This window comes from Saccopteryx leptura, chromosome 3 (assembly GCF_036850995.1).
Source record: "Saccopteryx leptura isolate mSacLep1 chromosome 3, mSacLep1_pri_phased_curated, whole genome shotgun sequence".
Lineage (NCBI taxonomy): Eukaryota > Metazoa > Chordata > Mammalia > Chiroptera > Emballonuridae > Saccopteryx > Saccopteryx leptura.
Genome location: NC_089505.1, coordinates 168,402,663 through 168,430,660, shown reverse-complemented (window position 1 = coordinate 168,430,660; position 27,998 = coordinate 168,402,663). Strand labels below are relative to the sequence as shown.

At 37.7% G+C, this 27,998-nt stretch overlaps 1 protein-coding gene across 2 annotated transcripts; it reads left to right on the top strand.

The window, feature by feature from the left end:
* Positions 1 to 11: 11 nt before the first annotated feature.
* Positions 12 to 27,998, top strand: CDC7 (cell division cycle 7). 2 transcript variants are annotated; one of them, XM_066376807.1, is made up of 12 exons: positions 12 to 118; positions 834 to 1,008; positions 6,345 to 6,428; positions 9,143 to 9,278; positions 13,535 to 13,628; positions 13,715 to 13,857; positions 16,292 to 16,544; positions 17,174 to 17,269; positions 18,203 to 18,381; positions 19,465 to 19,547; positions 22,022 to 22,171; positions 26,389 to 27,998. In XM_066376807.1, the coding sequence occupies exons 2-12, from the start codon at positions 894 to 896 to the stop codon at positions 26,781 to 26,783; spliced, it is 1,728 nt and encodes a 575-aa protein (XP_066232904.1). In that variant the 5' UTR covers positions 12 to 118; positions 834 to 893; the 3' UTR covers positions 26,784 to 27,998. The 2 variants fall into 2 exon arrangements, with proteins under 2 accessions (XP_066232904.1, XP_066232905.1); XM_066376808.1 differs by lacking the exon at positions 6,345 to 6,428.

Genomic DNA, 27,998 nt, shown 5'->3' with positions numbered 1-27,998 from the left:
GCGCATGAGCAAATAGAAGCACCAAAGGCGGGAAGTGTTGCGCAGGCGCGTTTGGCAGGCTCGCTGGTGGGCGCTTAGAAGTGGCGACGTAGGCACAGATGTCATATTCCCTTAAACCGTGAGTTTTTCCGGCGCTTTGTTCCTTGGCGTGGGATGGTGAGGGATTAGAAAAGAATCCTGGATCGTGACTTCGGTCTTGTCGCACCACAGTAGTCCCGGCACCTCCTAGGATTCCCGCTGGTCTGCGGCAGGAAAGTCGTGCGCCTGCGCACTAAGCATCCCGTGCTGTCTCGGGCCTGCGGGAGGAAGGCCCTTCTCTGCCTTGCTTGCGGTCCGCGCTGCCGGAATAGCCCATTCATTCCCCTTTCCCGTCCGCTTTCTGGCGCTCGTGGCCGGTGTGGTATCAGTTCTCCACCAACTTGCATGGGGCCTTGAGCGAGCTTCCTGGCGCTCCCTTCAAAGTAGTCAAACGATTTCCTCCGCCTGTCCTCTTCCTCGGGTCAGACGCTTATCCCCCAGGAAGGCCTGGCCCCAGCCCCCGTGCCCTGGAAGCCTGGTGCCGGGGCGAGGACGGTTCCGGGCACGCTGCCTCTGCATGCCCGCCACCCGGAGGCTCCCCCGGTTAGAAACTTCCCTTCGGTCCCTGCGGTATTTCTAGAAGTTGAAAGTGAAGCAAATGGAATCCTTAAAAATGGCCCACAGTTTTCCTCTAGAGATTTAAACTTATGATTCGTTTTTATGTGCTTACCCCTTTGGGGAAGTGGCATTTTGCAGTGCTTGGTTCAGTGAGTGATTTAAACTTGTGCCCTTCTCCGGTATTCTAATTTTCACAGCTACTTTGCTCCCCCTGTGGACATGACCCCTTAGCTGTTTTTTGGAATCCCACTTCTGTGATGGAGGCGTCTTTGGGGATTCAGGTGGATGAACCTAAGGCTTTTTCTCCCCTGCGGGGCCGGTTGCAGTCGGAGGCCTCGTTAAAAAAACATGAGCAGAATTTTAAACTGCCAGGTATGTGTTTAATTTCAAAGATGTTCGATTATTTAAAAAAATACACACAAAACTTCCTGAGTCTAAAAGTGAGTTGTATGTATTATATAAATCAAAGCATTTTTAGATTTAGGACTGAATTGCATTTCAGAAGGAAGATTGTAGTTCAGTCGTCATTTTCCAGGTGAAGTTGCTTCTAAATTTTCGTGATTGTCTAAGAACACCAAGTTTGTTGATACTCAAACTAGTTCTCTTCCCTTGTGTTCCTATGTCTTCTCACCATGTTATATTACGCCTGGATTTAGAAATTGATATCGGAGGGATTTTCACTTAAGTATTCAAAAGCAGTGTTCAATTATAAAAGTAAATGAAATGTTTGTAGTAGTAATAAAGCACTAAATCTCAGTGTATACATAAAATGTTATTTGACCCTAACCCCAGACCTTGACGTGAGGACCGTGTCACACAAATCCTCATCTTGGACACTAAAATGTACACTTTCATTCCTGCTCTAGCACAGTGCCTGGGACATAGTAGATCTTTATTATTGTTAAATAGAGGAGTGCCAATTAACAGGTTTTTTTCCTACAAGATAGCTAAATCTTTTCTATCTTTGTCTTAACCATATTTAGTTCTTGACCAAAAGATACTAATTTTGACTATTCGTCCATATATGTATACACTACAAAATAGACTTTACCTTATCCTAGAAAAATATGACATCATATGCTTTTGATTTCTGTCTAAAACTTAATTCTCCTGTCAAAATGAGTACCCTTCCTGATGTCCCTATTTTTGGTGATAAAAGCCACTATTACCCCATTTATTTATGCTTAAAATTTTAGAATTGTCTTCAGTTAATGCTTGTATTTGCTTCCCAACTTTATCTACTTTTTTTTTTTTTTTTGATATGTGGCATTACTTCTTCCCATTCCCACTTCCAACATATTCACTTTGCTTTTGGATTATGACAAAGTTTCTTACCTGAACTGCCTACTTTTACCTTTTTTTTATTCGGTGTATGCTTACACTGGTTCTAGAATAATCTTAAAATGCCATTTTCGTCTATGTCAGCGGTTCTCAACCTAAAGCCATCGGAAAATACATATTTATTATACAATACATTTAGGCGACCCCTGTGTTTTGGTCGTTCGACCCCCGCCGGGGTCGCGACCCACAGGTTGAGAACCGCTGATCTAGGTTCATGGATGCTGTCCCTCTTCTCTTTCATTTTCTTGGAATTGCCTTTTTTTAATGGTCCACCTTTCCCTTGTCATTGGACACATAATACAGTAATACAGTCATTGTGTTATTTCCTTGTATTGTTTAGTACTCTGTGTATTTTGTTTCTTCAGTTATACTGTGAGCTCCTTGAAGGCAGTATCTCATAGCTCCTAATACATGTGCATTAGGCGAAATGGATGAATGAATGAATGAATGAATGAATCTGACTTGGTTCTAGCATTATGCTCAGGTAAAAGCTACTATTCTAATATTCTTTTAGAAATTTGGGAAATAAAAAGTGGAATGAATTTCATTTCAGATTTCTAAAGTTTTATGGCTTTTATGTAACAGCATTGAACATTATAAACAATGCCTTTGATAATTAATGACATGTTAAATGTTTTTCATGCAGTTATTTTTTATAAACCCTGAATAAAAGCTAAGGTTATATCAAAAACATAACCAGTAAGTAGAGTAAAGCTGAGGGGATCCAGGCACATAAGTAAATCTAGTGTGATTTACTTTCTTTTGATGGAATTACTTTTGGATAATGGGACTTTTTCTATGTTTTTATATTTTCAGAACCTAAGTGTCCAGCACATAATAGGTGCTGAAAATATTGAATGAATGAATGGTTTAATGCAAGGATATAAAGTAAAATACTCTGTGTAATGGGTGAATAGCATGACCTTTTGTTTTGGGGTATTTGTCATCTTTTTATAACTTTAGGTGTGATAAAATTGTACATGCTTACTGAAGAAAATTTAGAAAATATTATACTACTGTCTAAATATTGCCACTGTTATATATTTTAGTTTTCCTGTGTATATAAGTATATACTTAAAAATTTTTTTAAATTTATTTATTGATTTTAGAGAGAGACAGAAACAATCTGTTTCTGTATGTGCCCTGACCAGGAATTGAACCTGCAACCTTTGATGATCCAACCAAACTATCTGGCCATGGCAAAAAGAATTTTTTTAAATTACAGTTGACATGTAGTCTGAGATCCAGGTTCAAAACTCAACAGTTGCTGGCTTGAGTGCAGGCTTGCCAGCTTGAGCATTGGGTCACCGACTTAAGCATGAGATCATAGACATGATCCCATGGTTGCTGGCTCAAGCCCGAAGGTTGCTCGCTTGAGCCGCCTCCCCCAGGTATGAGTGAGAAGCAATCAATGCATAACTAAAGTGACACACTATAAGTTGATTTTTCTTATGTCTCTCCCTTCCTCCCTCTCTCTCTCTTTCTTAGGAAAAAAAAATAAGAAAAACCCCAGTGAGTCTAGTATCTGACACCATAATTCTCTATGTTCTACTTTATATTCCTGTGACTACTCTTATAACTGGCAGTCTGTACTTCTTAGTCCCTTTACCTTTTTCATACAACCCACAATTCTCTTCCCATCTGGCAACCATCAATTTGTTCTCTGGAGATACAATTTAAAAAAAAACTAAATTGGGGTTATAATCAACTTATTTTTAGTCTCCATTTTTTACTTAGCAGTATATATCTTGAACATTTTGTGTGTAATTAAATATTCTACAGCTTGATGTAAGATGCTTAATGTTGCACTGCATAGTGTGCTATAAATTATTTAACTGCTTTTTTTTATTGAACTACTAGATTGTTTTTCTATTAAGAAAAATGCTGCAATGAACAAAATACCTGCATAGTATTGGACCAAATGTTTATTTTTTCATTCTTTCAGTGAAGTAAGTTGATAGCTGATAGTGAGGTAGCTGCTACTGTCTTTAACTTCACTAAAGCTTCTAAACTTGAACTTCTAGCCTGACCTGTGGTGACGCAGTGGATGGGGTGTTGACCTGGAACACTGAGGTCATTGGTTTGAGGCCCTAGGCCTGCCCAGTCAAGGCACATTTGGAAGTTGATGCTTCCTGCTCCTCCCCCTTTCTCTCTCCTCTCTCTAAAATGAATAAATAAAACCTTTAAAAAAAATAAAAAAAATAAACTGTAACTTCTAAACTTTAGCTTTTTTTTTTTTAATAGCTATTTCTGAATGGCCATAATGATGGTAATCATTCATTCAACAAGTGTTCCAGGGACTGTGCTGGAACTTCTATTGGTGGAACTCCTATTCCAGTGGGAGGAGGCAGACAGCAAACAAATAGATAAACCAGATACTTTTATAGTAGATTAATTTTCCAAAGACAATAAGCAGGATGGATTGAGTAATAGAGGAAGTGCTAATTAAGTAGGATCTCAGAGAAGACTGACAGTTGAGCCAGCCAGATGAAGTTATAAGGGAAGAGGATTTTAAGCAAAGAACAAAACAAGAGCAAAAGCCCTAAAGAAATAATGTTAATAACAACTACAACAATAAGAGTCACCATGATCATTTATTTAATATTTATGATGTGCCAGGCATTGTGTTAAAAGCTTTTCTAACATGTTATTTTATCGCTTTATATTCATTTTGAAATATCCCCTAACTTCTGTGAGCAGTATATTTAATCTTCACAATATCTCAATGGCATTGGTACTGTTATTCCCTTTTTTATAGATGGGTAATCTAAGGCTCACATAAAGCTGTGTGCTCAAGAAAGTTCGGACAGGCTAGTAAATAGTGGGGCCAGGATTTTAACTTAGGCCTCCCATCTCCAAAAATGGTACTCTTAATTACCATTATATTGTATTGAAATGATGAAGCTTCTCCAGTCCACCTTATAAAGTAGACAGGAAGTAAGTTTTAATATTTCCTTAATGGGTGGATATAGTGGAAAGAATACTGAACTAACCTTATTTATTCTCCAGCTTGTAATGTTCTTCCTCCCCCTCAAATTAGCCACTTGTCATCTTCCTCCTTAAAAACTGTATGACTTTCAGTTTTTCCACCCCACCCTACTCTCCCCTCACAATAATCTATGCCTTTTACCTTTTCTACGTCTTTGCATACATAGTTCTTTCTTCCTAAAATGCCTTCTTCCACTTTTTCTACTTGGTGAATGCTTCAAAATACAGCTTAAGCTTCCTGGCACCTTCAAAAGTATTCATTCCCCTCCCCCCTTCTACCTAGTAATATATGCATTCCTCTATTATTACAATTCTCATCTTGTATTAAGAATGAGCTTTGAACATTTGTTTCTTCCACTAGATTAAGCTCTTAGGAAACAGAGGCTGTACCAAATTTGTTCATTTTTTAAAATGTGGTCATTGCTGAGCATTTGTTAAATACAGTGTTTATTGTGTGAATGAGTCTGGGGACTTACCAGCAATACCTCTGTGAAGTTGGGCAGATGATTTAAATTCCCTGTATAGGGTTTCTTTACCTAAAAATCATGGTAATATTTTCTATTCTGCCAGTATCACAGTGCTATTGTGAAGATCTGAAAAGGTAATACATGTGAAAGTGGTTTGAAAATATCTTAAACTGTTATATTATGTGGAGTGTTGTGTTAATTTAAAAGTAGCTGATGCTTGGCCTAGATATTGAGATAAAATCTGATGACTCAATTATGTAGTTTTCTTTTGTATCCAGTAGTTTATTGCATTTTGTATTATTGCTTCTCCTTATTTTAACCCTGTATATTTTTGTAAAGAGCTTGTATTTATTTAAAGTAACAATTTGTCTGCTGTCTCAGATAGAGGATACCGCTAGTAATGGGACAGTTTTCAAAAAAATTTTTTTTAATATCCCAAGAGCCTTAGTAGACCTTCTTCTCTCTTAGGGTCTTATATATGCTGTGAATATAACAACACAGAAAACTTTCCCAAGCTTGTAAGATTTTGTATCCTCGGAGAAAGGAAATATGTAGTTTTCAAGAAGATTGCATTATGTCTTTGTCATGCCATCTAGTGATCATAGCTCAAATTTTTAAATTTAGCTTCTTCATTGTGTTGTACTTTAGGCAAAAACAATGTTATTGGTTTGTTATACTAATTCCAGAGTAGTAGAAATTGTGTGTGTGATTCTGGAACTTATTAGTTCTGTCTGTTCAAGAAGACACAATTTGATGGGGTTTTAATTATTCTTAATGATTTTAAGACTTAATATATTCCTACTTATTTGTAACTTAATCGTATCTTAGAACTTATTTGATTGAATATTTTAATTTAAGAAAGTATGAAATATACTTATTAATTGTAACTATAAGTTGTTTTTTACTTGATAGGTGTTAAAAAAGATATTGAGAAGCTTTATGAAGCTGTACCACAGCTTGGTAATGTATTTAAGATTAAGGACAAAATTGGAGAAGGTAATTTGGGGATATATTTTATTATCTTTTTAAGGCTTTTTTTCCCCCTTCTGATTTCCTTGTTTATCTTGATGTTCATTATCTCTTATTGAAAAATGTACTGCTTTTTAAAATATTAAGACCATGTTTATATTACTACTATTAGTAGTAATGGAATAGTAACAGATTTTCTTTTTCACCTGAAAAGAATGATAGAATAAATAAATATTTACAGGAAAATGAAGTCCTATTTTTTTTTCTTTTTTTTTGTATTTTTCTGAAGCTGGAAACGGGGAGGCAGTCAGACAGACTCCTGCATGCGCCCGACCGGGATCCACCTGGCACGCCCACCAGGGGGCGATGCTCTGCCCATCGGGGTGTCGCTCTGTTGTGACCAGAGCCACTCTAGTGCCTGAGGCAGAGGCCATGGAGCCATCCCCAGCGCCCGGGCCATCTTTGCTGCAATGGAGCCTTGGCTGCAGGAGGGGAAGAGAGAGACAGAAAGGAAGGAGAGGGGGAGGGGTGGAGAAGCAGATGGGAGCTTCTCCTGTGTGCCCTGGCCCGAATCGAACCCGGGACTTCCGTACGCCAGGCCGACGCTCTACCACTGAGCCAGCCGGCCAGGGCTGAAGTCCTATTTTAATCTTTATGCTTTTATGCTGTTAAGAGTGTTATATATTAAAAATACATTATTAATGATAATTACTAAAAATGAAAAATTTAAGATTCAGATGGAGAGCTTTTATAAAAGGAAGCCAAGTCTTTCCTTTTTCTCTATTGCAGTTAGGTAGAATTGTTTATTGAAATATACATGAAACCTAAGATAGCAAAATGATGAAAATAAAGTGGTACAATATTTACAGGATGGTCAGTGTGAACATAAATTGAAAGACTGACAATTATTTTGATTGAATGAAGGGTGAATTTGGCAGAATGACGTGAACGGGTTGAGGATAAAAGATAATAGAATTTTTTGGTGGTTATGTAGAGAACTGCCTGAATATTTAAAAACTTTCGTATATTTCATTGCTTGCTTTTCATAAGTAAAAAATGTCATAAGAGAAAAGTCTGGGTCAGTGGGGGCAGAGACATTAGAAGATGATATGATTTGGGATGTAAGAAGCAGATCTTTACATCTTTTTTCCTTGTCTTTTTGAACACTGAGTATACAAAAACTTTGTTCTGGAAAACAGTGGTGTCCTAGTAAATTGATAGCTGTTTCTGAAGCAGTGAGGGAAGGAGTGTGCTCTAAGGCAGTGGTCCCCAACCCCCGGGCCGCGGACTGGCACCGGTCCGCAGAGAAAGAATAAATAACTTACATTATTTTTGTTTTATTTATATTTAAGTCTGAACCATGTTTTATTTTTTAAAAATGACCAGATTCCCTCTGTTACATCCGTGTAAGACTCACTCTTGACACTTGTTTCGGTCACGTGATAAATTTATCCGTCCCACCCTAAAGGCCGGTCCGTGAAAATATTTTCTGACATTAAAGCGGTCCGTGGCCCAAAAAAGGTTGGGGACCACTGCTCTAAGGCATATAGTGAGTAGTGTAGTTCCCTTTTGGTTATTCATGATGAACATGTTAAAGTCTCTGGAAAATTTTGTAGTAAAACAATCTATCAATTTGTTTTTACTCAATATTTCTCAAGTTTAATTGACTACCAAATCTTTTATTTTTTTCTCTTTAGTTTAATGCTAAAATTTAAAGCCCAGGTATTTCTGTAGTTTTTTTCCCCTAAGACTGCTACCATTTCTATTTCTAACAAACCAGTATCCGAGTCTTATGAAAGTAATTTCAAATGACATTATTATAGAAGAATACTTATTAGAATGGGTCATGGCATTATGCTAACCCAGTCAAACAGATTTACTATAGAGCTTTGGTTAAATTAATATATACTGCTCACAAAAATTAGGGGCTATTTCAAAATAAAAATGAAGCTATAAAATATCCCCTAATTTTTATGAGCAGTATAGGATCCCCTAAAGAACTGAGGACAGTTAAGTTGTTATAATGGCCCTAGCCAGTTGGCTAACTGGTAGAGTGTTAGGCCAGTGTGTGGAAGTCCCGGTTTGATTCCTACTCAGGGCACACAGGAGAAGCAGTCATTTGCTTCTCCATCCCTTTTCCCTTTCTCTCTCTCTCCTCCCCTCCCCCCCTCTCTCCATCTCCCTCCCCCTCCCACAGCCCTGGCTCTGTTGATTCAAGTGCATTTATTCCTGGTCAAGGCACACAAGAGAATCAACAGTCTGTTTCTCTACCCACCCGCCTTCTCCCTCCCCCACCTTTTTCCTCCCTCCACTTCTTTCTTCCCCTCTTGTAGCCATGGTTCGATTGCTTGGAGTACATTGGCCCCAGGCACTGAGGATGGCTTTGGAGTCTCCACCTTAGGTGCTAAAAATAGCTCAGTTGCTAGCATGGCTGTAGATGGGCAGAGCATCAGCGTCAGATTGGAGTTGCTGGTTGGAACCCAGTTGGGCTGCATGTGAGAGTCTGTCTCACTATATCTCCCCTCCTCTCACTTGGAAAAGAAGAAAAATTTTTTTTAAAATTATTAAAAATTGAAAATAAGTTGTTTCACAGATCTGTTTGCTCTTTGTGTTTATTGTTATTAAAATATTAGTGACTGATTATGATAATTTTATGGGTTCTAGTTTTGATCTATTTTAGCATTGTTTTATTAAAATTTTTAAAAACCAAATATTGAAAAATATAATAAATTGTTTTATAGGTACTTTCAGCTCTGTTTATTTGGCCACAGCACAGTTACAAGTAGGACCTGAAGAAAAAATTGCTCTAAAACACTTAATTCCAACAAGTCATCCTGTAAGAATTGCAGCTGAACTTCAGTGCCTAACAGTGGCTGGGTAAGTAATTTAAAGACATTTTATTTGAACTGGCTGTATATAATATATGCAATTTTAAGTAGCTATCAATGGAGATGGTGAGAGTGTCCATTTATTCCATGCATTCTTTAATCAGGTGTTTGCAATTTGCTAGTACATTTCCTCTAATCTTGGAATGGTTAGTTAAATTTATACTAATTTTGGCAAAACTCTACTCCCTGTTCTTTTATCACTTTTTTTTCTCATCTTCCTGCCAAATCTTTAACCATGGTGTCCATGGTCTAGATATTTAAAGAACATGTGGGAACTCATATTTCACTTCACCCCTGCTATAGACAGCCTCATCTCATATTTTATTTTGAGCAACAGAATTATCTGGCTGTCTTTCTCATTGGTGTCTCTTTGCTAGGTAAGTCTTATCAGCATGCGGACATGATGTATTATCTCTCATCCCGCGTACAGCCGACCCACTTTTAGCTGCTCTGTCATTTCTTTGCTCCCTTTCACAGACACTTCTCAAAAATTATCTACATGTGTTGTTTTCACTTCCACACTCCCCTTTCATTACACAGAGTGTGGCTGCTCTTCTCTGCTCAACTGAAACTCCTTTTGGTAGTCAGCCATGACTTCTTTGTTCCAGTTTCTCTCTGTTCACATGAACTCTAGGCAGTATTTAACATAACTGATTTGAACCATTAACTTCTGACCTCTGTTCTGCCACATGCTTCTTTTTCTCTTCCTGTTTTATGTGCCCTTTCAATTTCAGTGTCCTTTGCCAGTTCTTCCTCTACCTGACCCCTAAATGTTGGAGTTACACAGTGCTCGATCCAGGACTTCACTTCTCTAGACTCTTGCTAAACTCTAGTATCCTGTATTTCCACATGACTTAAATACATAGTTATGATTCCCATATGTATATATATAGCCTCAGACCTCTTAACTGCGGATTTGTGTATATCCACCTGCCTGTTTGACATTTTCCACTTGGATACAGAATAAACATTTCAAACATAATATGCCAAAAACTAAATTTTAATCCATCTTCACCTACCAAAAAGAAATCATATTGTAACAACTGTTTTTCATCTACCAGTATCAGCGAATGGCACACCATCTCTATTTAGTTGCTCAACCTAGAAACCTAGTAATCATCCTCAGTTTCTCTATTTTTCTTTTAAACCACATTCATCACCAAGTCCTGGCCATCTGCCTCCAAATTATATTTGAAAACTCATCCACATCTTTCTATTTTCTCAACCACTACTAGATGCCAAGCCTAGATTACTCTAGTAACCTGCTTCTTTCCCACCCACCCCCCATTAATCCTATGGTTGCAAAATAGCCAGAGTGATATTTAAAATATTTTATATAGCCTGACCTGTGGTGGCGCAGTAGATAAAGCATCAACCTGGAAACACTGAGGTTTCCGGTTCAAAACCCTGCCTTGTCTGGTCAAGGCACATATGGGAGTTGATGCTTCCTGTTCCTCCCCTTCTCTCTCTCTCTGTCTCTCTCTCTCCCCCCTCCTCTCTAAAATGAAAATACAAATAAATAAATAAAATTTAAAAATAAAATATTTTATATAAAAATATGTATGTATGTAATATAAATTGGATACTGTTACTTCCCTTAAAATCCTTCAGTGGTTTCCCGGGGTACTTTGAAAAATAATACAACCTTGTCCCATGCCAGTCTCCCCACCTCCCTCGCTGTGCTCCAGTTTTTTTAGTTCCTCAAATTTGTCTAAAGAGCTTTCTTAGCTCAAGGCCACTACCCATACTGTTTCTTCCATTTGGGAAGACCCTTCACAGTGCTGACTCCTCATCTGAGCAAGGGTGGCACCACTTCCAAGAGGTCTTCCCTGAATTCATTTAAACTCGCCTGTTTTTTATTGTCACAGCACCTTTTGATCTTTTTTGAAACTCTTATAATTTGCCATTATTTGTTACCTTTTTTATTATCTGATAGTCTACTCCATGAGGGCAGAAGTGGTGTGAATTTTACTTCACCATTGAATTCCTAATGTCTAATGTAGTGTCTAGCAAATAACAGTGCCCACTAAATATTTATAGAATGAATGAACAAGCTTATTCTTGTTTCACCCTTCTGTTTATTATAGAAGATGAGGATGAGATGGTTTCTCTAAGGCATGATAAGAACATTTCTTTTTTCACAACTTTAAATAAGAACATTTCTTTTTTCACAACTTTAAATATCTCTCTCTATCCCATTTTCTTTCCCTGTACTTCAAAACAGTGCACGCTAAAGAAGTCTTTAGGTGATCCTGCTTCTCTTCTAGTTTCCACACTGGTTTTTTTTTTTTCTTTGACAGATATTTCAAGCAAAATGCCTTTTTTTTTCTAGAGAGAGAGAGGGACAGACAGATAGAAAAGGAGAGAGATGAGAAGCATCAACTCATAGTTGCGACACCTTAGTTGTTCACTGATTGCTTTCTGATATGTGCCTTGACCGGGGGGCTGCAGCCAAGCCATTGAGTGACCCCTTGCTTAAGCTGAATGAGCCCACGCTCAAGCCAGTGGCCTCAGGGTTTTAAACCTGGGTCCTCCGCTTCCCAGGCCAATGCTAATCATCCACTGTGCCACCACCTGGTCAGGCTCAGGAAAATTGTCTTAGTGCTCTAATTCTATTGATTCTATTTTCCCTCATTAAATACTGTTTTACCTCTTTCTTTCCACTTAAATTACTCTCTGAAATATTACCAATTAACTTCTTTTTGCCAAACTAAAATTCTTCCCTCTGTTCTTCCTCTCTTTGACCTGCATGTTGATTGCCCCTTTCTTCAAAACTCCTCACTTGGGTGACATCTCTGTCTGGGCTTCTTCCTCTTCCTCCTTATTTGCTCTCCAACCAGAGACTTTTCCAAGGTTCAGTTTTCTCTCTAGTCATTTTCACTACTTTATGTATCACTTCTCTGCCAGTACTGTCACTGAGTTTTTACTGAGATTAAGTCCTATGTTTATAAATCTTTTATCAACATGATAAGGTCTTACTTTTGAAGCTTCTTTTTCTGATTTCTGTACTTATTGTATTGATATCTATGTTGTTTTACTTAGGCTCCAAGTCATGGAAATCAACTTTACCCTATTTTCCTTTTGTGAGATGCTATCAATCTCACATAGTAATTAATAGCATAAATCTGGAGCAAACTGCCTGGATTCAAATCCCGGTTCCATGACATACAAGTTTAATGGGGAACTTTCTTAACCTCTCTGTGCCTCAGTTTCTTTACCTATAGAAAAGAGGGAGGAAATAATATCACTGTTCTCATAGGGTTGTTGTGAGGAGTAAATGAATTTGTTAATATGTGTGAAGTGCTTAGATCAGAGCTGGACATATAGTAATGTTCAATATATGTTACCTACTTTTTTTTGTGACAGAGAGAGGGACAGATAGGGATAGACAGACAGGAAAGGAGAGAGATGAGAAACAGCAGTTCTCTGTTGCGGCACCTTAGTTGCTCATTGATTGCTCTCCCATCTGTGCCTTGACCTGGGGGCTACAGCAGAGCAAGTGACCCCTTGCTTGAGCCATCGACCTTGGGCTTCAAGCCAGCAACCTTGGGCTTAAGCCAGCAACCATGGGGTCATGTTTATGATCCCATGCTTAAGCCAGCAACCCCGCGCTCAAGCCAGATAAGCCCAAGCTGGCTACCTCAGGGTTTCAAACCTGGGTCCTCTGCATCCCAGTCCAGTGCTCTATCCACTGTGCTACCACCTGGTCAGGCTATGTTAGCTATTTTTTAATTTATTAATATTACTGTCTTATCTGCTACTAATCTTGTTAATTCATTCTGATTCATCTTTTTCTTCTTATTCTGTCACTTAAAACTATAATTATCTCATGTTTGAATTATAGTCACCTCATATCTGGTGCTATTTTTGTTAAAAAAAACTTTGTCTTGCTTGGCCTGTGGTGGCACAGTGGATAGACTGTCAACCTGGAACACTGAGGTCACTGGTTCTAAACCGTGGGCTTTCCTGGTCAAGGCACATACAACAGGCAATCAATGAACAACTAAAGTGAAGCAGTTATTAGTTGATACTTCTTGTTCCTCCCCTTCGCCCTGTAAAATCAATAAATAAAATCTTTTAAAAATTTGTACAAATCAGTTAAATGTATATACTGTCCTATATGATAACAGTTTTAAGCTAGTCTTTTATTCATGCATTGCTAAAATTGCATTTAAAAAAGAATAAGCATAAAGTTTCAGTTTATTTGACCTTTCTTCTAAAGTTCACTGTGCATTTTTCCACTAGGGGGCAAGACAATGTCATGGGAGTTAAATACTGCTTTAGGAAAAATGATCATGTGGTTATTGCTATGCCATATCTGGAACATGAGTCCTTTCTGGTAGGTTTTGGTGTTTTCTCAAATTTTTTTTAACTAAATATTTAATTGAGAATAAAAATTATGAACTTTTTTTAACTTTATTTTAGGACATCTTGCATACTCTTTCCTTTCAAGAAGTACGGGAATATATGTTTAATCTGTTCAAAGCTTTGAAACGCATTCACCAGTTCGGTATTGTTCACCGTGATGTTAAGCCCAGCAATTTTTTATATAATAGGCGCCTGAAAAAGTAAGTATGAAAAGTTAACAGAAAATATTTACACTAGAGTGAATCTGTGCTATGGGATCCATCTCCAGGCACAGAGTACACTGCAACAGCCGTGCACAGATTTTGCCTGTTTCAGATTTTCATTGTGATTAAGGAAAGGAAATATAGTAAAGAAGAAGATAAAATTGTATTCTTAAAACAGTTTACATCAGGCCCTGGCCGGTTGGCTCAGTGGTAGAGCGTCAGCCTGGCGTGCAGAAGTCCCGGCCAGGGCACACAGGAGAAGCGCCCATCTGCTTCTCCACCCCTCCCCCTCTCCTTCCTCTCTGTCTCTCTCTTCCCCTCCCACAGCCAAGGCTCCATTGGAGCAAAGATGGCCTGGGCGCTGGGGATGGCTCCTTGGCCTCTGTCCCAGGCGCTAGAGTGGCTCTGGTCGCGACAGAGCGACGCCCAGGAGAGGCAGAGCATCGCCCCCTGGTGGGCGTGCCGGGTGGATCCCGGTCGGGCGCATGCTGGAGTCTGTCTGACTGTCTCTCCCCGTTTCCAGCTTCAGAAAAATACAAAACAAAACAAAAAAACAGTTTACATCATTAGATGTTCCATTGCTCAGTGGAAATGCCACTCAGCTGAAAGAAACTTAGAGAGGGTCTAGTCCTCTTTGACATTACACATTTCTCTTATCTCCGGACTTCATTTTTCTCTTCTAGTAAATGAGGGGATTGTACCACATTATAGCCAATTTTCTGTTTCAACCCTAAATTTGTATTTATGTATATTTTTATGCTGATTATATGTATATGTAGAAACATTAAAAACTTAAATATTGCTCTTCATTTAATGGATCATATTAAGGTGTGGTAAGAATAGAACTATTACTTTTTTCCATAGGCCTTTCTACTGCTGAGTTTTCTCTTTAATTTTTTAATTAAATCAGATTTTAATACCATGACTTTATCTTTCTTTTAAACTTGTTTAATGACCCTGGCCGGTTGGCTCAGCGGTAGAGCGTCGGCCTAGCGTGCGGAGGACCCGGGTTCGATTCCCGGCCAGGGCACACAGGAGAAGCGCCCATTTGCTTCTCCACCCCTCCGCCGCACTTTCCTCTCTGTCTCTCTCTTCCCCTCCCGCAGCCAAGGCTCCATTGGAACAAAGATGGCCCGGGCGCTGGGGATGGCTCCTCGGCCTCTGCCCCAGGCGCTAGAGTGGCTCTGGTCGCAATATGGCGATGCCCAGGATGGGCAGAGCATCGCCCCCTGGTGGGCAGAGCGCCGCCCCATGGTGGGCGTGCCGGGTGGATCCCGGTCGGGCGCATGCGGGAGTCTGTCTGACTGTCTCTCCCTGTTTCCAGCTTCAGAAAAATGAAAAAAAAAAAAAAAAAAAAAAATGGTAAACTTGTTTAATGAAAAATTATTTGCTATGATGATGTATCTGGCATCATCGGAGAAGAAAGGATTATGTTTATATCCTGAATTCCTTATCTGTCTTGTCATTACAGGTCACTGGAAAAAGGGGATAAAAGATCTGTGTGTGTGTTGGGAGGGTACATCTTTTCTTGTTTTTAATCCTAGTTAGCTATTAAATCCTTACTTTGTCTGTAAAACTTATTTCTCTTTTTCTTTTATTTTAATTTCTATTTTTAGTGAGGGGAGGGGAGGCAGAGACAGACTCTGGCATGTGTCCTGACCGGAAACCTCCTGGCAAGCCCACTAGGGGTCAGTGCTCTGCCCATCTAGGGCCATTGAACTATTTTTTAGTGCATGAGGCGGAGGCCATGGAGCCATCCTCAGTGCCTGAGACCAACTTGCTCCAATCAAGCCATGGCTGCAGGAAGGGAAGAGAAGAGAGAGAGAGAGAGAGAGAGAGAGAAGTGAGAGGGGGAGGGGAAGAGAAGCTGATGGGCACTTCTCCTGTGTGCCCTGACTGGGAATTGAACCTGGACTTTCACATGTCAGGTCAATGCTCCACCACTGAGCCAACTGACCAGGGCCTCTTTTTTTTTTTTTTTGTATTTTTCTGAACTGAGAAGCAGCAAGGCAGAGGGACAGACTACTGCATGTGCCCAACCAGGATCCACCCAGCATGCCCACCAGGGTGTGATGCTCTGCCCATTGGGGCCGTTGCTCCATTACAACCAGAGCCATTCTAGCGCCTGAGGCCGACTTTGCTCCAATGGTGCCTAGGCTGAGGGAGGGGAAGAAAGGTAGAGAGAAAGGAGAGGGGGAAAGGTGGAGAAGTTGATGGGCGCCTCTCCTGTGTGCTCTGGCCAGGAATCGAATTTGGGACCTCCACATGCCAGGTCGATGCTCTGTGACTGAGCCAATCGGCCAGGGCCTCAATGTTATAAATTCTTAATTACCAAAAGAATGAGTTTTTGCATGCATGTTATCTAAGTATATTATGATGCTACTAAATTTTAATTGTCACAGAGAACTAAAAACTTACTTTTGTTTCTTAGGTATGCCTTGGTAGACTTTGGTTTGGCCCAAGGAACCCATGATACGAAAATAGAGCTTCTGAAATTTATCCAATCAGAATCTTACCAGGAAAGTTCTTCACAAAATAAACCCCATGTAATCACCAGAAACAAGATTTCCTTGAGTGGCCCAGCAGCACCCAAGGAGCTGGATCAGCAGCCCAGCACTAAAACTTCTGTTAAAAGGCCCTACACAAGTACACAGATTCAGATTAAACAAGGAAAAGATGGAAAGGTTCTACCTCTTTTATTTCTAAAGTACTAACACAGTGTTAGAAATGTACTTCTTCATCCTACAGAGGGAGATATACTACTAGAATAATACTTGCAATTTAAGATTATTGTTTACAGTTCTTATATATCCAGTTGGCTAGATTTTTTTACTAAGATTTGTAATGGGTTGTTTTTCTATTTTAAAACTGAAATTTACTTGGTAGATTTGTGATGTCTTTGCTGTTAATAAGTACGTTATATAGCAAAAATGGAAAATAATAAAATTGCCCTTCATGGTTTAAAGTTCAGATTAGTTATCCTTTTTACAAGAAAGCATGAATTACAAGGGAAGAATTCTTAAGTGTCTATCTCCATTTTAGCTGCACAGCAAAATGTAACATCTATGCAGATGGTTTTAAATTTTTTCAGTTATATATATTTGTGGACTGTGATAACATTGTACAGGTGTTAAGAGTTCTGTCGAGACTATTTTCTCCTTTACAGAAAAGTGTTTGGTGCCTGAGAATGACTTGAATGCAGCTCTTTTTGTTTCAGGTCTCTTAACTCTTTCAGAACTACTATGGCAGAGTACAGCTGGCAGAAAGTGTTACAGATGTAATCCTTTTTTTCTTGTTTTTCTTGGTTTTGTAGGATGGATCTGTAGGCCTTTCTGTCCAGCGCTCTGTTTTTGGAGAAAGAAATTTCAATATACACAGCTCCATTTCACATGAGAGCCCTGCAGTGAAAGTAAGTAATGTAGCTTATTAGTGCAGTCATCAGTTAGTCATACACAGAAGGGACTTAGGGAATGGCTAGATCGCATTTATTATCAGGATCTTTTTAAAAGTAGAGTTTTGCTTTGCTAGAAGGTATTACTTGCTTTGAGTATCTAATCAACACTTATTTTCTCCAGTTTCCTTTTTCTGATGGAATTTTTCATTAGGTGATTGTTGTTACTCTTTCCCTAAAAGAACAAACATTTAGAACATTAAGGCCTTTTCTCTCACTGGATAGAATGGCAATAGCTAACACATTTTTGACATAGTTGATAGCATAAAGATGTTTGTAAAGTTTATAAAATTGTCACCAATGTTAAATGTTTTAAATTGTCTTAAGATGGCCTATCACAGATAGCTGGCATGAGCAACAAAATAAAACTCTTATTTTAGCCAGTGTAATTGTGCAGTTTACAGTTCTGAAATGGAGTTAGACACTAAAACCTAATTTTTATATTTTTGCAACATATTAGGAAAAGTTCTAATAAAGTATAAATCAAATATTTACCAAAGTAGGACTAATTAGTAAATTTTAGTATTTATTCAACAGAAAAACCTAAAAGACCTTAAATGTTTTAATAAAAAATTATTTTAGGCCTGACCTGTGGTGGCGCAGTGGATAAAGCGTCGACCTGGAACGCTGAGGTTGCCAGTTCAAAACCCTGGGCTTGCCTGGTCAAGGCACATATGGGAGTTGATGCTTCCTGCTCCTCCTTCCCCCTTCTCTCTCTCTCTCTCTCTCCTCTCTAAAAAAAAAAATTAATAAAAGAAAATTATTTTATTTATAATCCAATAGCAGATTAGGTAGTTTTAAAAGCTATGTATGCATTTTATATACTAGCATTTGAAGGCATCATGTTAAATGTCATGAATGAAAGTAGAAACTATGGCTTTTCTTTTACAGCTTATGAAGCAGTCAAAGACTGTGGATGTGTCATCTATAAAGTTAGCAACAAAGAAGAAGGCTGTTTCCACAAAAGTTCTGAATAGTGGTGTATTGAAGAAAACTACCAGTTCTTGCCCAGCTAGCCTGACCTGTGACTGTTATGCAACAGATAAAGTTTGCAGTATTTGCCTTTCAAGGTAATGTGTTTTGAGGGTACTATAAAATCACCAGCATGCTGCTAGCCAAGATTAGAAATTGAGTCAAGTTTGTTGGACAATTGATTTAGTGAGTGAAAGAGAATACCACTGTTCTGTGAACACATAGGCACTGATATCTTGAAAAGAAAATAACTGTTGCTGTATTGTTCATTTGACATGTATATGCTCTTTGGAAAACATACTTGCTCTTATATGTAAATAATTTTGGTGGGAGAATAACCTTTTTGGAATCTTAGAGTTACATATTGTGATATTGTGCTTGATATTTTTTTTTTTTTTTTTTTTTTGGCCAGAGAGAGGGAGAGAGATGAGAAGCATCAATTCTTTGTTGCGACACCTTAGTTGTTCATTGATTGCTTTCTCAAATGTGCCTTGACCCAGGGCGGCAGCAGAACTAGTGAACCCTTGCTCAAGCCAGCGACCTTGGGTCCAAGCTGGTCAGCTTGCGCTCAACCCGCTCTCCTCCGGGCTTTAAACCTGGATCCTCTTCATCCTAGGCCAACACTCTCTCCACTGTGCCACTCCTGGTCAGGCTGTGCTTGATGATTTAATATTTTGTTTTCTTTATTCCTGCCAATGTAGAATAACCAGAACCAAATAGTAGAGCTCTTTGCTCACACCCATCACCAGCTCCTTGCCACATAAATTTTTCTTTTCTTTTAGGTCTTGGCTTTCTTGAACCTTTCCTAATTAACAAATAAATGAGTTAAAAGTATAGCAGCGAATAAGTATATTACTCCAAATAGAAATAAATTTTAAACCTCTGAATTCCTGTTGAATTCTCTTTTTCTGTTACGGCTCCTACAATCTATCTCTTTTTATACTTGGAAGTTACCTTAAAAACCTTTGGAGTAAGGCCTGGGAACTAGGAGATATGGTGGAGGATTGTGGAAGCAAAATTAAGGATTTTCATTGCACTGGATTATCATTGGCCTTCTAATAACTTTTATTTATATAGATATCTAGGCAGAATATACTGTGAACTAAATTGATGTGTTATTTTTTGGTCTTAAATAATTGAACTTTAACATAACTAGAAAAATCTTACTTTGACATCATCAGGAGGCAGCAGGTTGCCCCTAGGGCAGGTACACCAGGATTCAGAGCACCAGAGGTCTTGACAAAGTGCCCCAATCAAACTACAGGTATGTTGAACTAGAAATACAGAACCCAGTTAACTTGATTATCCCAGGTATATTTTATTTTATGATCTTATCTATTTATAACAAGTATTGGAACTCTTTAGTTTTTAATTGTGTGAGTGGTTCTAGCAGTATGGTGTTCCCATTTTAAAGATAATACTATTTATGAAAGTTTCTAATTCTAGTATGTTTTTTAAAAAACATTTTTAATAGATCACCTTTTGTTATCTACTTACAAGATGATTTTACCAGGAATTTTGTTAATATCATCTTTGTGGGGGAATAAATTGTGTTTAGTACTCTTTGCTAACTTAAGATTTGCAAAATTTTATTTGCTTAACACCACAAAAGTTTTCTGTGATGCTGGTGTGATTGTTTGTTTCATTAAAGTTATTTTTTGTTATTGTGAAAACAATGTAATAGCATTACAAAGATTTTTGAAAAGATAGGGAAACAGGAAAGCTCACATGGACCTCGACCCTGGAAACATCTGACTGAATAACTGTCCTACCATTCACTTGGATTGTGGATGTTAAAGAGTTGCATTCATTCATTGTGTGTATTCTGTGCTTGCTAATGATACAAAAAAAATGAATGAAACTGCTTATACTCTAGTCAAGACATATTCTCTAATAATTCTAAAATAACCCAGTGAGTATGGTTTTAAAACTTTATACAAGGTATTTTAGGGATACCTAACTATCCTTACCTGAAGGGATTTTGGAAAAAGTTTATGGAGAGAGAAGACAGTATAAATCGAGGTGGGGGTTGGCATTGAGGCCTGAGCAGAGGAACTCAAACAGTACGGTCTAGCCATGCAGGAAACAGGAGTTTAGTGTAGCTAGAATGTAAGATGGAAGTCAAGGAATGATGAGAAATAAGCCTGTAAAGAGGTAGACAAGGTGAGATCATACTTGTTAAATGGCTTGGACTGTATCCTGTAGATCAGGGGTCGGGAACCATTTTGGCTGAGAGAGCCATAACCGCCACATATTTTAAAATGTAATTCCATGAGAACCATACAATGACCTGTGTACATTATGCATTATCCAATAAAAATTTGTTGTCCCAGAGGACAGCTGTGATTGGCTCCAGCCACCCGCAACCATGAACATGAGCGGTAGGAAATGAATGGATTGTAATACATGAGAATATTTTATATTTTTAACATTATTTTTTTATTAAAGATTTGTTTGCGAGCCAGATGCAGCCATCAAAAGAGCCACATCTGGCTTGCGAGCCATAGGTTCCCGACCCCTGCTGTAGATGTTAGAAAGTTACGAAGGGAAAGAGATAGTAATTATTTTTTCCAGATGGATTATTTCGCATATGTGCAGAGGATAGATTTTGAAGAGTGGTGGCCTACAGTGGTCCAGGTGAGAGGAGGAAAGCCTGAAAGGGCATTAATGATAGGACTGAGAAGAAAAGTGAAGGCTTGGGAAGGCAGAGCTTGGTGAGTAAGGAGACGTGGGATTTGGGTGTGGGGTGGTTTATCAGATTCCTAGCTTGGGAGACTTGGTCGGGTACCAGTAATCAAGGTGAATAATAAAGAAGCAGCTGATTTACAGGGAAAGAAAAGGTTCAGGTGTAGTTGGTTTGAGATCATTTTGAGGACATCCAGATAGAGATATCCAACAGAATAAAAGTAGATTGTAAGCTCAAGGAAGTCTGGTTTGGAAATTCAGTTAAGTGTCATCATAGAAATGGCAGCTGAAGCCATGAAGTGGATGGGCCAATAAGGGAACATGTAAGGAGGAAGAGGTTGGAATGCTGGGGTACCTCAGCACTTAAGACTTGGAGAAAACTCTGAAGGAGTAGGCAGGAGTGGCCAAGCAAATAGAGAGCAAATTTGGTGATTCTGGGAGGTCAATAATTACGAGAGTGTATGTCCCTAAAAAAAAATGTTTGAGTATGAGGCTTAGCTGGTCTTAATTTTAACTGCCAGAATTCTGAAGAATAAAGTTTCTGTAGTGAAAATTAGGGTTGTTAGCACCTGGCTGTGAAAAAGAGCTACTACTGTTCACTACCTTTCACTAAAATGAACCACTTTTAAACTACTGTGGTGTGTAATTTTTGAGGAGCATCTAGTTTTTTTCCCACATGGCTATTTTCGGATTTCTTTTGATTCTCTATAGTGTACATTTACTTAGTGTTTTTCTAATGATGAAAGTCCTTTTAAATTTACTGAGAATGTTACTCAAGAAAAACAAATTTATTGTGTAGTAAAGATATTAGACTAGATAGTCTCAAATTCTGAAATTACATTAAAAGCATCTGGGGAACTTCTAAAAAAATCTTGATGCCTGAGCTCTACTCCAGAAAAATTAAGTCAGACTCTCTGAGGGTTTGGGCCTGGGCATCAGAATTTTTTAAAGCTATCAAGATGATTTGAATGTACAGTAAAGGCTGAGAACTACTGATGTAGATGATAAAATTATAGATTTGAGAATTTTTAAAAAGTTTGTTTTCTGTTACAGCAATTGACATGTGGTCTGCAGGTGTCATATTTCTTTCTTTGCTTAGTGGACGATATCCATTTTATAAAGCAAGTGATGATTTAACGGCTTTGGCTCAAATTATGACAATTCGTGGATCCAGAGAAACTATCCAGGCTGCTAAAACATTTGGTAAGCAGTTTTATATTATAGACCAAAACAAATGCTTTTGGTTCCCTCCACAAGTTACCTAATAAATTATTATGAACTTCTCTTTACAAATAAATATTCTGTATTTATAAAGTTCTTTCATGCTAGGTAGAAAATTTCTCAAATACTTAAAAATGAATTGCATTGTATAAGAAAATTTTTTCTCTTTTATACATATTTTTTTTAATTTTAGAAAGCACAAAATGCTACTCTTCTCCAATATTTAAGATTTAACTCTTTAAGTTTAAATAAAAGAATAGGAATAAAATCTTAATTCCTTGTAGTTGTGGTCTGACTTTTATTACATAAATATTTTTAATAATATTTTAAAATTTGTTTAATATTTGTTTATTAAGCATCAGTTGCTTTGGGGCCTGCCTTAAATGATCTTTGTACTAACAAGTAAACAGTTAAGTATAATACAGTGCAGTAAGGATGACAGTAGGGACAATAATCGAATGTGTGTTAGTTGTCAGGTTTCTTAGGGTTAGTTTAGAAGAGAAAATGAACAGAACACCTTTACTGATGTAGTATTATTGTACGCATATATTGGACATGGGAAGTTATCTTCTTAGCAACACAAAGTTCTTGTAGTTCAACACTAGTGTATACAGTGTGTACCATCGGGCACTTGGGAATCATCTCAGCCTTACCTTGGCCAAAAACTTGAATTCAAATGCCCACCTTGTGTTTACTCTGCATGCACAATTTTGTTAATACTTTCCAAAGTGGATGGGTATGATTTGAGTCAACACGTTACCACACAATATAAAACACTCCTTGGGGACATAATTTTAGTCAGCCCACTTCAAGAGTGGCTTGGCTGCCTTGTGCTCAACCCAGGATCAATGGGTCTTAATGAGGGGTGCAAATCAGAATTACCTGAGCAACTTCAAGACCTACATATGCTTGTATCATCCCATCCCTTCCTGGAAAATATGATTCAGAATAATATGTTACGTAGGAAGGGTTCAGGCTGTTGGTTAAAAAAAAAAAAAAGTTATTTGGACCAAGACCTACTTCTGACTAAGAAAATAATTGTCCCTTGCTTTAGCACCAGTACTGTGGTCTAATTCACTAAAAAAACTTAGTAGTGGTTATAAAGACAGCCTCGTAATAGAGACTTACCAAAAAATGTTTCTGCAGCAAAATCAGTGCGCAATTTGTACCTTTCTTGCACCTATTAAAAGAAAAGACATTTTTTTCCTTTACCTTTGTCTACCTCCCCCAACCCCCTTTCCCTTCTGGTAATCACCACGCTGTGGTCTATGTCTTTTAATTTTGCTTTTTTTTCCCCTTAATCCCTTCACCACTTTCACTAAGTCCCCCATCTCCCTTCTGACAGATGTCAGTCTGTTCTCCGTTTCTGAGAGTCTGTTTCTATTTTGTTAATTTATTTTGATCATTAGTTTTCACATATAAGTGAAATCATATGGTATTTGTCTTATTCTGACTGGCTTATTTCACTTAGCATAATCTCTATGTCTATCAGTGCTGTCACAAAGGGTAAGATTTCTTTTTTTTGTGGTCAAGTAGGATTTCATTGTATAAATATACCATAGCTTTTTTATTTACACATCTACTGATGGGCACTTGGCTGCTTCCAAATCTTGGCTATTGTAAATAATGCTGCAACAAAAATAGGGATGCATATACTCTTTTGATTTAGTGTTTCAGGTTTCTTCAGGTATATTCCCAGAAGTGGAATCACTGGGTTATAAGGGAGTGCTATTTTTAATTTTTTGAGGTAACTCCATACTGATTTCCATGTTGGCTGCACCAACCTGCATTCCCACCAACAGTTCATGAGGGGAAGTTCTCTTTTCTCCACATCTTTGCCAACAGTTTTTTGATTTATTGATAATAGCCATTCTGACAGGTATGAAGTGATGTCTCATTGTGGTTTTAATTTGCATTTCTTTGATGATTAGTGACGTTGAGCATCTTTTCGTATGTGTGTTAGCTATCTGTATGCCCTTTCTGATGAAGTGTCTATTTAGGTCCTTTGCCCATTTTTTAATTGAATTGTAAAAGAAAATTTTATCTAAGGAAAATAAGGTGAAGTACTATGTACATATATACATGGGAAAAGTGGCCATGAATGGAGAACAAGATTGATATCTTGGAAATTGTATTCTTACATGAGTATGTTTCTTCTCAATCCATTGAGAAAACTTTCATCTACTATTGAATAACTTCATGAGAAGTTTTTGAATGTGACGTTTATCAGAGAATACCAAAACATTTTGTTGAAGAGCTAAGTAACCCATCTGTAGTCGCAGTTATAATGAGGACCAACAGTGAAAGTACATCTGACACAAACATTCCAGAGCAAATGTCCTGTAGCAGGCAAGGGCTTTTAGAGATTTGTTATTGTAATGTTTGTTCTCCTATTTAAAAAATGCTATATATAGTAGCTCTTGTCTCAGTTTTGTTATTGTGACTTCTATAGTTATATCAGTCAAATCTTAACTGTAACTTTTGAATCCAGGACTCAAAACTTTAGCAGCCATGACTGTATTATCCTTTATGATTCAAAGAAATGACTTGCCTAAGATTATCAGTGAAAATTCTTCTAATTCTCTCTCTTGTTGAGTAACCTGCTCCAGTGTCTTTAACCATTAGATCAGGCCTTATGATAGATTGTCATTAAGTGCCTGTTGAGTGTGTCTGATAAATTCAAAAGACAAATATTTTTTGATAGAATGTATCAGCTTAAATTATTTTCCTTGAATAATGAGTCCACTCTTTGGATATATAAAAAAATTACTTGGGCATATTGTGTAACTTTTGAGATACTATAATACATAGTGTTAATAATTATTTCATGACTTCAGAGTAGCCTGTAAATAACATATGTAGGAATAACATTATATGACTATTCTCCTCTGGCTGTAATTTTCTAGAGAGAGTAAGAATGATAAAGTAGATTTAAAAGTAAAAAAAAAGATTGATATGTTGTATCTTCAACCAATTTAGTTTTTGGTAATTTGTTTCCTTTGTCTCTTCCCTGCCTGACTTGTCCTCCCACCCCCCTACTTCAGTCAACCAATCCAGTAGTTAGACCAGAATGTGTATACCTAATAACTTTGTATTATCCTGAGCTAGAGGAATTAATTGCTTTAACAATCCACATTGTTAACAAATGCCCCAGAAAGGAATCTGTATGCTGTGCTACTCATTGTTTAGAGCCACATCTCTGTTTAATAGGAAATATAAGGCAAAAATAATAATTTTTTTTATTGCCTATTTGTGTACTTTTAACTTATTTTTGCCTGTCTAATAATAATCCTGTTGGAAATTTTCAAAGATATTTTGAAAAGCTGAGATCTTGTTTGTCTATTCATTCATTCAGAAACGTTAATTGGGACTTTATGTGTGCCAGCTATTGTTGAGTCTCTGTTCTCATAGAACTTAAATTCTAAAGGGGAAGACAAAATAAACACATACATATGGTCATATAGATCAGTGGTATTGAGGAAGATAAAAGGGGAAAGTGAGCTAAGAGGGCTCAGCTATTTTGGATAGGTTGATCAAGAACAGCATCTGTAAGTATGTGATATTTGAACAATGCTGTGAAGGGCTGAGTAATGCTTTTTTGTCCAGTCCAACAGGCAGTAGAGAACCTAGTATGCAACAAACATCGTTTTGGTTTTGGGGAATCAAAGATAAATAAGTTAGTCCCTATCTTCAAAGAGCTCATATTCAAGTAGGTAAGACAGATACATATTTTATCAGTTACAACACAGGATAGGAAAAGTAATAGTAGAAATCTTCACAGAATGCAGTAGACATTCGGAAGGATCAACTCTGAGAATGTCAGGCCTCACAGAAATAATTGTTGAGCTGAGTGGAGTGTCATGGGCACAAGGTAGCGTGCAGGGCATCCTGGCCAAGACGGGAACCGTGTAGTCAAATTCATGTAGAAGCTGTAGCTTATTAGATTAAGGAAGGATACGATGAAGCTGGAGAAGTTGGCAGAGTCAAGTGAGTCCTTAGCTTTGTAAGTCACTGCTTTCTACTTAGTATCTCCCACTTTGATTTGACCTTCAGCTATGTAGTGCAAAACACAACTTAAAATAGCGTGTGCTACTCTGTCTCATACTCAGTGTAAATATATCCACAAAGCAGTGGTTGGACTTGCGTATTTCTTGTGAGAGAGGCTTAATATAAAATATATGTAATTTTTTTTGTTTTAGGCAAATCAATATTGTGTAGCAAAGAAGTCCCAGCACAAGACTTGAGAAGACTGTGTGAGAAGCTCAGAGGCATAGGTACAAACGCTCCCAAATTAACAAATGATGTACAAGGGCCTGCTTCTTCTGACCCAGCTTTTTCAGAGAAAACTGATCATAGAGATTCTCAGTTCATACAGATGCCACAAGCACAGCACTCAGGGAATTCATTGCATAAAGGGAACAGAAATGGCTGTGGTGGTCATTTTGATACATACACGACCAATCTAGAAGGCTGGGACAAGGTACCTGATGAAGCTTATGACCTGCTCGATAAACTTCTAGATCTAAATCCAGCTTCAAGAATAACAGCAGAAGAAGCTTTGTTACATCCTTTTTTTAAAGAGATGAGTTTGTGATTATTGTTCTTCATTTAATGTTTGCTGTAGTCTATTGTGAGATGGGTGAAAGAGTTCTTTGTATAGCTATAAGTTCTTGATTAGAGACCAGGGCAGGATGAATAATTTATTTTAAAATTTTAGCATTTGCTCTCTTGGCAAATTATAAAATATGGATTAAGACTACTTAAGGTGCCTGGGATAGTTCTTTGGACTAACAACATGGTCTTTGAATTAGATCTACCCAAGGAGAATCAGCTCTTTAGTTTCCCTAATTAACATTGCCATTTGCAGAAAAAATAGTTTCAGCTTAGTATGTAGGGGTTCAAGGTGCAAGTCTTAAAATTAATGGATGTGTTGGGTATTAAATGAGTCAGAAGTCTTTATTGGTTTTCTTGAACCATGAGCTATGTGTACTTTTGGAAAACTCAGCCTGGTACGGGTGCTCTAACCATAGTGTAGGTTGATAATTTCCCCTTCTGAGGCATATATTATTCCTTTTATGAACACTAAAACAATTAATGAGAAAAACGTTTAGGGGGGAGATCACTTAAACTTGAATTTAATTTGTCCATTTATCTATGTTTACAGTTGGAAACAAAATAATGCATACACTGGTTGATAAAGGGAAGCCACAGGACCAAGGTGAAGATGGATAGTCCAGAATTCTTTTTCTCTCAAAGTATATGCTTTTTTTTCTTTTTTAAAATACTATCTTAGGTATAATTAGGTTGCTGTTAAAATGAAGAGTGAACACAGAATTGAGAACATTACTGGAGATCTTTTCTCTGTCTAGGAGCCATCCAGATCTCTATATTCTGTTTTGGCTTAGTTGGTCCTGCTCAATGAAGGTTGATTACTGGAGTATTGACTGGGGTGGAAAGAGATAATAAAGTAGACAGTAGAAAAGGACCAAAGAAAGAGGTTTATGTGTATATATTCCACAGTGCTATTTGTCAGTGACAGCATATCAAACTCTATGAGAAGTCTAGGGATAGGGATCTGTCAAGAAGTTTCCCATGATTAGAAGTCACAGGGTATAGAACCAGCTTAGGACATAGAACATTTTATTTTGAACATTGAAGTCAGTACGTCAACCTACTCTATTTGGTAAGTATAGTATGTATAGTATATCAACCATTACCATTCATCTGCTCTTACGCTGTAATCTTTAAAATAAAACTTGAATATTTTTGAATTGGTATGTTTAATAAAGTTATCCTTTTATATATTTTA